General features: G+C 45.1%; 1 protein-coding gene across 1 annotated transcript; it reads right to left on the minus strand.

Annotated features, from left to right (window-relative positions):
- Positions 1–448: 448 nt before the first annotated feature.
- tgm2b (transglutaminase 2b) lies at positions 449–10,647 on the minus strand. Its single transcript, XM_068599047.1, has 13 exons — positions 10,568–10,647; positions 6,851–7,030; positions 5,704–5,922; positions 5,187–5,305; positions 4,754–4,882; positions 4,466–4,643; positions 4,181–4,313; positions 3,220–3,323; positions 2,903–3,142; positions 2,353–2,628; positions 2,110–2,270; positions 1,718–1,854; positions 449–1,075 (listed from the first exon to the last, which is right to left on the minus strand). Exons 1-13 carry the CDS (start codon positions 10,575–10,577, stop codon positions 925–927), a joined length of 2,037 nt encoding a protein of 678 aa, XP_068455148.1. The 5' UTR covers positions 10,578–10,647; the 3' UTR covers positions 449–924.
- Between the last annotated feature and the right edge of the window lie 1,617 nt (positions 10,648–12,264).

A 12,264-nucleotide genomic window follows, 5' to 3' on the forward strand; every position in this document is an offset into this window, starting at 1 on the left:
GTCTGTGCACTGCTTCTTCTCTCCAGACCTCTGTGATAACCTTCTCACAGCGTGACCTGTTGTTCTCTCCACTGTTTGTTGTGAGTGCTGCTGTTTGGTATCGGTTCTGTTCATTACATCTCTTCCAAAGGACTCGGCTCTCTGTCCTCATTCTGGTTTTCACTGTTGTGTTTTTCTACTATTGGCGGCACAAACTCACGTGTTTGTGGATCCGTGTGCGTTGTTAATGTGAACTGTGAGGTTAAATCACACTTTATCTTTACCTGCTGCATGCTGAGGATGTGAGAACGACGTCTTCTGCGTCTCTGAACACTTGAATGTCTGTGTTGCTGTTTCAGAAGCCTCAGTTTAATACCTGCAACTACAGTCTGTGGCCAGAAGAGGGCAGCACTTCCTCTATTGAGGACAATGAACCACACACGCTACAGACACGCTACAGACACGCCAGTATTGATGGTAGCAATATATATTTATTGATTTGTTTTGGGCCTGAAGAACCAGCAGATCAGAGATCAGAGTTGGCAGAAAGTCGCACTAATTATTAAAATAAAACACTTTGCATTTGTGCTTTCAGTTGAACACATTTTGTTCAACAAGGTCAAAGATTGTGTGAAAAGACGTTATCACTAAATAAAGTGACAAGTCTTCACATCGTGGCACTTATAAAATGTAAAAATAGTAAATAGCAGCTAAAAGCTCCTCATCACATGCCCTGTTGAGTTGTGCATGCACAGGTTGGATTAGCCTGAATGAGTCCAAAGCGTTCACATATCTATGGTTAGAATAAAGATCGATATACTTTAAGCCATCAGGATATAAAGGGACAAGTCAAGTATCTGAATATAAAAGCATGTTGTGTATTAAAAGGTCTTTAAAGGCTGAGCGTGAGCACGTCTGACTTCACAGTCACAGAGTTGTTGTTGTTTATTTCCCGATGATGACGTTCCTGTAGCCTTTGACGTGACACAGCTTGTCGCTGTCGAAGTCCACCAGCAGCTTCCTCAGGCCCGAGTGCGTCGGCGTGAAGTAGATCTTCACCTTGGCGTCTTGCCCGGGGCCCACCGAGGAGCCCAGCCTGCGAGGTAAATATTTAAACATCAACTTTGTGCCACACACTCAGGAGGGATTCATCAGACCTATTATCGCATAAATATTTAGATAATCAATTGTCTCTGACATATGACTATCTAAGGAGATGATGCGGCTGGAGCTGCAGCGTTTGACCTCAGCAGAGGACTGAAGGTTATGAAGAAGCTTATTTAACGGTTCCCTTGTTCTTTGTGCACCATGAACACACATCATGCCTCACTCGTGTCGTCAGGGTTAAAGTCATCGATTGGCTTCTCCTCACTTTGCTTTAATTCAATTAAATCATCGAGGGATTATTGAGCAACAACCAGCAAGAACCAGATGTTCTGCTCCCGGGAACCTCTGGACCGAGTTAATTCCTCAGAGGGCTCCTGACGACAGGGCCACACCCAACACATCGTAAAACACTGTGACACAACGACACAACGACACAATGACACATGTGTTTGGAAGTCAAACGCTCCCTTTCCACAGATGTGATGGTTTAAGAAGGACCAGAGCGGCCCGCGTGTTGTCCTCGTGAAACGTTTAATATTGTCTCCTGCTTCAAGACATTTGCTGAGTTGTGTTGCGATGTCTTTGCTGGTGATGTGCGAGCGTGAAGACGGAGGCTGTGCGGCGCTCGTACCGCTCAGAGATGACGCTTCCCGCCGTGAGGTTGGCCCCCTCGATGCTGAAGCAGCAGTTCTCCAGCGGCTGCGGCAGAGGGTTGTGGAGGCTGATCTCTGCAGCCAGCTTACGATTTTTCTTCGGTTCGCCGATGATCTGCAGAGCGCCACCACATCCAGGTGTCGTTAGGTTATACATCCATATAGTTATAGTTATGGATGAGGGAACAGGCGTTGCTGTTCCAGTACTCATCCTGATACTACACAAAGCGTTTCAGCCATTGGCCTTTTTTTACTTTCCTAAACGTGCTCAGGGCTTGTCATGATATTTAATTGGACATGACGTGTGTGGATGTGTTGGCATCCTTATGAAACGTTGTCCCAGGTTCATACCTCTTCACTTCATACTCACTCGGACTTTGATTTCAGGGTTGTCCAGCACGATGTTTCTGACTGCCAGCGTTGCTTCTCTGGTGGCGTAGTCCATCAACAGAGCCGCCAGACGGATCAGGTTGTCCTCGGTGAGCCGGTCCCCGTACTTAGAGAAGTTCAGCCTGAGAGGAACGCGGCGCTCTGGAAGAACACAGACGCCATGTTCAGTCGCCTCGGGGAGCGTAAAGCATCCTCATGAAGGCCTCGCTGCGACCCGGCTCACCTGCTCCTGGGGAGAGCTCCACATTCAGCAGGTCTTTAAAGCCACAGTTTTCTCCCAGGATGCCGTTGTAGGACACGGCGCAGGATCCGAACACCAGGCGGCACTTCCTGTTGCTCTGCGTGTTGTTCGTGACCACGGCGAACACGTCGAAGTCGCAGCCCTTCCTCATGTCCGACGTCACTTTGATGGCGAGGTCCAGGCCCTGGTTCTGCTGCTGCTGGAGCAGCTTGTTCTGGTGGTCGGCCTTCTGGAAAGCCTCCCGCTCCTCCTCAGAGCCTGCAGGCAGCCAGAGCACACGGCGGAGCTTCAGGAGAACGTCATATCTCTACATTTACCATGACACAGTGTTTATGTGCAGGAGCTTAAACCCAACCTCCTTAAGGAACTGCATCAGGATTAACACAAACACTGACATGTAAGAATTTACCCAGCGAGTGACCTTGATGCGAGCGGCTGGAGGAGGAGGAGGAGGAGGGTTGTGTATGTGACATGTAAAGCTCGCAGCAGCTCCTGTGATGTGTATCTCATGTGCGGGTCCAGCTCTCTCTACCTTCGGGGTACTTGTACAGGTGAGTGATGTCCTCTCTGTCGTCGCTGCCGACGCTCTTGGTGCTGATCTTCTGGCCCACCACCGTGGCGCTGGTGACCCTGGACGTGCTGCCGTCCGGTTTCCTCATGGTGGTGACGACGTCGGCGTTGACCTCGGCGAAGACGAACGGGGCGTCGTACTTGAAGGTGAGCTCGCCCTGCTTGATGGCCCTGACGGGCACCGGGCCGCAGCAGTACGCTCCTGAGGGGGAAACCTCGGTGAGGGTGAGCCTTGTGAGGCCTCACAGAGGTCACGCAAGGTCACGGGCGCTTCCTTACCTTCGCTTTTCTCCTGAGGCGTCGGGTCGCTCGCCTGCCAGCCGTTGAAGTCCGAGCTGAGGTCCGGCCTGGTCATCCAGCTCTCCACCCAGCAGTGGTAGTTCCTGCAGGCGTCACGGGTTCATGCACTTACAGATGACGTGGTGTTTGTGTAAGACTTCTCAGTTCTGAAGGCGTTACCAGAACCAGCTGAGGGTTCTGTGTCATGTCAGGGTTCTTACACATTGTGACCAATGGATTTCCAGGACTTTAAACCATATTTTAATGACTTTAACTAAATGTTCATGAGCAAACATTGTGTGAAATGTGTGTGTAAACAGTAAAAAGTGATAAAATGCAGTATTTAAACTAACATTGAGGATTCAAAGCATACAGTAAACCTTAAATGACTCAAATGAATGAGAGACAATAGTTTGATTAAAAGAATAAACATTTCTATAGATGCCTGTATGGATGCTGCTGATGTTTTGAGACTTTCTTCTAAAAGCAGATTCATTATTTAAACTAAATGAACGTCATGAACACATGAATATAACACTTTTACACAACTTTTACTACACTTTTGGGGATTTTAGTTTTTTCAAGGACTTCTCCTGGCCAGGAAATAACCATTTTAAATGATCATGACTTTTCCAGGTTTTCCAGGTTTTCCATGAGCGTATGAACTCTGTATGAACATTTCTACTAGGAGGGTTCAAATGTTGTAAACTTTATGGAAAAATAGTCAAATCAGTGAATCCAAACTCCAGTATTGGGAAGTAAATCTGATTGAATACTTTTCTACATATTCAATATTTCTTTTAATGGAGTCATTGCCGTAACGGAGGAAAGACAATAACTCAAACTCAGTTTGAACTACTTCCCAGTCCTCGTTGTGCGTCTGCAGCTTCTTTCACCAGTGTGTGTATTGTAGAACATGTGCAGTGCGTTGGCGCGAGGCCGTGCACGTGAAGCCTCCTACCAGATCATCTCTCTGGACTCAACGGCTTCTCCCTTCTCGTTGATGAAGCGCTCGATCACCAGGTCGCTGTTGTTGTCGTGGGCCGACAGGTAGTTGGTGACGACTCTGCAGGGGATGCCGAGGGCTCTGGAGACTAACGGGGAACACACACACACCACAGACGCACCACAGACGCACCACAGACGCACATCAGAACCGAGTGTTTGCACCCGCGGCGTCACGGTGAGTCGGTTGAGGACCGATCAAATGTGCTTTCCGGTGACGTGCCGCTGCCTCCTCTCTCACCTGAGCAGGCCACCGCAGCAAACACCCAGCACTGTCCGTAGCGGACGGGCTGACAGGCTTGTGTGTCCCAATTGCGCAGAATCTCCACGCAGCCCCTCCAGAACAAGGGGCTGACGCCGCCGTCGTAGCTGTCGGCCCACTTCCCCTCCACCACCCCTTTGTCTCCGTTACAGTTCACCTGGCAGGCGCAGGGGAGGAGCGTGAAACATCTTCCATGACATCATCGGCATTGCACACAGCGACCCCGCCGTGCAGATAAGACCAGAGGAGAGGATGATTATAACTCACCATGGCACTCAGCACTCTGGACACATATATGGGGTTTCTCCTCCCCGAGCAGTCCTTGCCAGGATTCTTCAGACATTTCGGATTCATGTCCAAGATCCTCAGACAGATGTCCAGGATTCCACTTTCAAACTGTCGGAGGGAAAAGAGAGAGTCCAGGTGAGACAAGGTGCCAGGCTGTGAAGCTCCATCGCTGCCAAACCAATCAGACTGGACATCACATGTCCAGGAACCGGCTGCAGAGCAGATGGCTCCTCCTCGCCCGTCAGACCCATTGCAGATAAAATACCTCAGTCTGTGCACGTGTCAAATGATCAGTAAGTTATTGCCCGTTTCCAGTGGACGTGTTATCAGAATGTGAGTGCTTCATGTTCCTCCACCCCTCCGTGGGCGTGAGGTGAAGTGCGGCTGACAGCGCTGATGTTGCTGTTGGTACCTGGCCAAAGTTCCAGGGCGTCGGGACGGGATGCTTGTAGCTGCCTCGATAGATGATCCCATCCTGAGACAAGACGTACTCGGCCAGACTCTGCTGGTCGTCCATGTAAACTGCGTCTCCTGTTACCAACACACACAGTCAATGAGCTCACACTGCTCCTGCTAAGTGGACCGTGACAGGTGAAGCATCGCCTTCATCTCTCGGGAAAAAAGAGACGCACTCCAGTTGATGGAGGGTTTTTTATAGAATTATAAACCTTCACTTAACAAAAGGAATAGTTTGTTATTTTGGAAATTGCACATCTGTACATTAACTCCATTCAGAAGCTGGTTAGCCGAGTTATTATGCTTCTAATCTTTATGCTAAGCTAACTCAGTGGCTGTTATACATTCTGAGCTATTGCTAATGAATCAGTTTATTATTACATGCCCTCTGTGGGCTCTGCGGCGCTCTCAGGAGTAAAAGCCTCAGATCACTCCTCCAGACCGGCTGCATGCCGTGCGGCCCGCTCACCCACCTGTGCACCAGGGGTTGAAGAGCAGGATGAAGTCGACCCGGCCCGAGCGGCCCAGGGTCAGGGTGTAGCGGCCGATGGGCGCGTCGGGAGCGGCGCAGAGGGACAGCGCCACCGTGGCGCCCGGCGGGCTGCTGACCGCCGCGCTCCAGCGGGAAGCGTCGATGCTGGCCGACAGGCCGAAGGAGGCTCTGGTGCCGTACTGCTCAGAGGGCTGAGGACCTGCAGGGACCAGACACACAGTGAGAGCCATGACATCACACGGCGCCTGAAACACTATGGGGAACGGAAACTTTTCCACTGTTTGCACAACCCTGCTTCAATTAAGTTCAAACATCTCTGGAATCCGTCTCATGCAACTGTGTAATGGCGCTTCATTAAGAGCGGCCGTTTGGGCCGTGAGTCTCCCTGTGGGCTTCGGTGCAGAAGCACTTCCTGGTAAACTACGTACACTAGAAGTCATTTGCAACGCTTTGACTTCACATCTTCCTCTCGCTGCAGCCAAACAAATTAAAGGCGGCTTCCTTCTCAACGGCAGAGATTAAAGTTCCAACTTTGAATCATTAAAATACATTTAACTTTCACAGGCTGACAATGTTATCTGTGATTATACGTGCACTCCTGTTGGCAAGCAGAACTTCCTGTTTGGGATTAAATGGCCAGCAGCAGCTGTCTTATCATCCCCGGCATGAGGAGACATCTAAATATGAACCGAGGAAAAGAGACAGATGGTTTCAGCGTTCGTGGAGTTGACAGTAAATCCTTGAGCGTACAGTATCTGAGGCGTCCAACAATAACATGAGTTCACTCGCACCCGCAGAATAAAAGGGAGGGGTCGAGGTTAACAATAGAAAAAACAAAAGAACAGCTTCCAGCTGCTGAACATGCGCTCCAGCTAACAGCAGTAGCAGCGAGACCCTAACAAGGGAAATAACACCAGCGCTCCCTTCCCCTCTCGTCCCTCAACCCATAAGGTAGCAAAGAAAATAACGTCTGCAAAAACACACAGCGGGTTCAAACGGGACGTCCTGAATAGGAAGAATGCTTTGCACTGCACTTTTCCAAACGTCTGATGCAGTGTAAATGAAACGCCCTCCAACAGGAGGAGACAACCGGAGGAGACAGAGCGTTGTGAATGATGAGTCTCTACCCGTCTCGGCGATGCAGTCCAGAGAGCTCAGACCCGGTTGGAAGCTCCCGGAGCGAAGGACCAGGCTGATGGTGAAGGGCTGGCCTCGCCTCACCACCAGGCGCTCCGCCCCGTTCAGGTCGGTGCGATGGTCCGCGTTGTTGAACTCACACTCCAGGTCCCAGCGGTCAATGTCCAGATCTTTCAGGGAGAGAGGGCATTGAAACAGCTTAACACACAGCGCCACTGAAGAGGAGTCTATTACACATCTATTACACACCTATTACACGTATATTACATGTCTATTACATGTCTATTACCCATCTGTTATACACATATGTTACACATCTAATACATGTCTATTACACATCTATTACACATCTGTTACACATATGTTACACATCTATTACACATCTATTACACGACTATTACATGTCTATTATACATCTATTACATGTCTATTACCCATCTGTTATACACATATGTTACACATCTATTACACATCTGTTACACATCTGTTACACATATATTACACGCTTATTACCCATCTGTTATACATCTATTGCACATCTGTTACACATCTATTGCACATCTATTGTACATCTATGACATGTCTAATACATGTCTATTACCCATCTGTTATACACATCTATTACACATATGTTACACATATGTTACCCATCTATTACATGTTTATTACACATCTGTTACACATCTGTTAACATGTTACATGTCTAATATACATATATTACACGTCTATTACCTATTTGTTACCCATCTGTTACACATCTATTATTCATCTATTACACATATGTTACATGTGTAATATACATATATTACACATCTATTACCCATCTATTACTCATATGTTACACACCTATTACACATCTGTTACACATCTGTTAAACATCTCACAGGACAAATGTTTCAGCAGGGTTCTTGGATCTGAGTTTACTTCAATCGGAGCGTATAAATGTTTACGGCGCCGCAGCGCAGTGTTGAGGAAGTTGTAATATCAGATGAAGGATATTTAATTCACACGACTCAACAACGACAAAGCGCTCAGTCATGGCGTGTGGGGCAAGTACACAGAGGTTCACTGGAGGCTGGATTTCTTCACGTGGCCAGGTATGTGTCACTTATATTCTATACTCAAGCCGGTGATGTCATGCCAGGAAAGGTTCACCATTATTCTGTGGAAACGGCAGGACACTCAGGCATTTATGGTCGGACAATGGTGCTTTCTATCTGGGTTGAAGAGGTAAACAGTCACAGAGCGTGCTCACACAGGCACTCCTTCTCTCCGGGCGCCGGCTGGCTCAAAGGATCCCACCCTTTGATTTCCTGTTTGTAGGGAAAGTCCGGGTCCGCCGTGTATACGGCCTCCATGGTGCTCCGGCTCCACGACACGTCAGGAGGTCAACCTCTCCCCGTTCAGTGTGAGGACGAGAGTCAGGTTGTAGTTTCTCGTCTAGACGACGCTGGGGTCAACACTGAGGTTGAAGACTTCACATCAGGAAGTCCTCCGTAGTTCTCACGGCTCAGGTGCACGATGCGAGTTAGCGTGAATAATCGGGGCTAATGCTTTAAAGATGGCCTCGCTCTGTGTCGAGCAGCTGCAGCCTGTCGGCAGAGCGTCATGAGGGCTCTGCTGCTCGGCTGCATGTTCTCACGTCTTTGTGAGCACAGATGCAGAAATAAATCCTCCATCTCGCTGGTGTCCAAGACGTTCTTCACGTTCTCCTTTTGAAGCGAGAGCAGCTTCACTGTACTGCCAGCTCGCAGCGCCAACAACACAGACCTGAGCGTAAAGAATGTGAAATCTACCCCAAAGATTAAGAACACATGAATGTCCCACACACACACACACACACACACACACACACACACACAGCAGACTGATGGTGCAATGTGAAACTGACATCATGCTTTCTGTGGAGATTTAAGGAGTTTTTCTGTAGCTTTTGTAATTGATGTCAAATGAAATCTCGTTGGGTTTGTTCCCTGCACGCATGCAGCAGCGCGCGGTTGGAGGTGAAGGTGGAGGTTGGTGGAGGTGGAGGTGGAGGGAGCAGATGGTGCTCGTGTGATGTGAAGCCAGACGTTGCGTTTAACTGCAGCCTGCAGTTTATTTTGTTGGGTTACAGACATTTTAGCAGCACAACTCTCTGATAATATGAAGCATACGGACACAGATTCCTCAGCCTTGACCCTGCTCTCTGGACACGCCCACTTTACCCACGATGCCCTCCCCACAAACACACACACACACACACACACACACACACACACACACACACACACACACACAGAGGGCGCTTCAGCCATATACGGTCACTGCAGCTTGTCACTGTACAGAAAACACTGAACCCTGGAAAAATAAATATGCTCCCGTAAGAGATGAATGATGCTTCAGTGTCGTAACGGCGTGTTGACTCCAGAGCTCCGTCACACACTTTAAACACACTTTAAATGTCAACAAAATGCTTCGTAAACACACTTAAACGAGCGAGCGGTTAATCCATGAACATCCAATATTGAAAAACACATTTATTTTAGTCCAGACCAGTCTGTTCCAGGTCACAGGTTTTATTTTCAATAGTCACACCTTGAAGTACAAGGTGTGTCTGTTCTGCTGCTGAGCGTCCAGCAGCCCTCTGACCTTCAGCCTTCTGCTCGCCAAGGTCAAACACAGAGTTACAACCTGAAGAGGCGAATCTGAGCAGCCTGGAGTTTGACTTCTTTTGTGGAGTTTTGAAAGCCCTTCCGAGGTTTTAAGGGTAAACTGTGTGTGTGTGTGTGTGTGTGTGTGTGTGTGTGTGTGTGTGTGTGTGTGTGTGTGCTTGTAAAGAGAGCAGCAGTGGACTGCAGCTGCTGTTCGCAGGGTCCCAGCAGAACAACAATCATCTTCTCCAACATGTTCTCTGTGTTTCAGGCGTAATGATGTGGTGACGTGTGCAAAGCGTCTCTGTACATGTGTAATGTCTCTTTATGTCTCTGTACATGTGTAATGTCTCTTTACATGTGTAATGTCTCTTTATGTCTCTGTACATGTGTAATGTCTCTTTATGTCTCTGTACATGTGTAATGTCTCTTTATGTCTCTGTACATGTGTAATGTCTCTTTATGTCTCTGTACATGTGTAATGTCTCTTTATGTCTCTTTACATGTGTAATGTCTCTTTATGTCTCTGTACATGTGTAATGTCTCTTTATGTCTCTGTACATGTGTAATGTCTCTTTATGTCTCTTTACATGTGTAATGTCTCTTTATGTCTCTGTACATGTGTAATGTCTCTTTATGTCTCTGTACATGTGTAATGTCTCTTTATGTCTCTGTACATGTGTAATGTCTCTTTATGTCTCTGTACATGTGTAATGTCTCTTTATGTCTCTGTACATGTGTAATGTTCACGGCGTGCACAGCTAGTGAGAGTTGCCCTTCCTGTCATTAACTCATCAGTGTTACTACACACAACATCAACATAAATAACAAACTAAAATATTCCCATATTAAGAATTGTGGGAAGAAAAGCTCAAAGTCCTGGGGACTGATTTATGGAATAATAATAATAATACTAATCATAATAATAATCATAATAATCATAATAATCACAATAAAGATTATGTCCAAACGCATCAACATTGATCAACAGTATTTTTAACCATCTCGGATGAACGTATTTAAAACACTTTGGCTGAATGTGTCCGTGCGCCAGCAGAAAGTAGTCCCACGTACCTCGCGCCATGCTGCTGCTGCTCGTGTTGCTCTGCCGCGGAGGAAAGTGTCACCTCTCCGTTATCTGCTCGTATTTGTAGGTCCGCCGGTGGGCGTGACGCGACCCTCCTCACGCGCAACGCGCCCTTTCCCCGCGCGCACGGGGGCGAGCCTGCGCGCGCGCGCGCCCTCCTCTGATTCACTGCAGACGGCGAAGTGACGTCAGAGCAATGCCACAGAAAAAGGACGCGAGTGAACTTGTTGACCCCGAGGAGCAGCGCAGAGCACCCATGGGTGTCATGAGAGAGGTCAGCGCGGTGCTGTGTTGTTCCTCACTGGGTCCAACAGTCACGTGACTCTTTGCTGTTGACAACAAAACCTGTAAAAAGATCAAACGAAACAACTAAAGTAGCCTAATAATGCTGCTGTTTGGTTTATCAATGAGTTTAACAACTCACTGAATACTTTGCTGAAACATGTTGCTTCACAGTTTATTTAAAGCCAGCAGTCATACATACTGATGTAAATGTTTACCAGCACTAATAAGTCGCTGTAAACAGTTTAAAACTATTAACTCCTCTTACCACAGCTGTTTTACTACTTTACCCTTTTTGAAAAAGAACAATTGTCAGTCATTTAAAAAAAAAGGTATTTTCATGGTATTTTTGGACAATGAAATGCAAAATATAATTATACCAGCATTTCCATTTAAGAAGGTTTAAATGAGTCTTTCAGACAATGTAGAGCTCCACACACACACACACGCACGCACGCACGCACACACACACACACACACACACACACACGCACGCACGCACGCACGCACGCACACACAGATACAAGAACACAAAGGACGTTACGTACAAACGGTGAAAGGGAAGTGAGACTTTATTCCATATTTCAGAATCATGAACTCTAAGGAACCTTTGAAGAGCAATGTGGTAAAACTGTGATGTATCACAGTTTAACTGTGTGGCCAAAGGGTTCAAAGTGACTGTAGTTATTGCTGACATTATTGTTAAGTTATATATATATATATTATCTATATATATAATATATATATATATATATATATATATATAATCTATATACATTTATATATATATATATTATATAATATATATATTATATAATATATATATAATATATATCATATATATTATATATATATGATATATATTATATATATATAATATATATATATTATATATAATATATATTATATATATAATATATATATATAATATATATATATAATATGTATATTATATATATAATATATATTTATATAACATAACAATGTATATAGATAATATATATATATATATATATATATATATATATATATATATATATATATATATATATATATATATATATATAACAATAATGTTAGCAATAATGTAAAAAGACAGACTTTATAAACGTCTGTCAGTTGGGTTTAGTTTATTATTATTTTATTATTATTATGTACATATATATATATATATATGAATATAAAATAATAATAATATAATTTATATATAAATATATATACATATATATCTATATATATATGAATATAAAATAAATAAAATAATAATAATATAATTTATATATAAATATAAATATATATATACATATATATATATATATATATATATATATATATATATATATATATATATATATATATATATATATATATATATATATATATATATATATATACCAGTAAT

The sequence above is a fragment of the Clinocottus analis genome, unplaced genomic scaffold, assembly GCF_023055335.1.
Source record: "Clinocottus analis isolate CAN_PGR_092001 unplaced genomic scaffold, fCliAna1.0.p SCAF_42, whole genome shotgun sequence".
NCBI classification, from domain to species: Eukaryota; Metazoa; Chordata; class Actinopteri; order Perciformes; family Cottidae; genus Clinocottus; species Clinocottus analis.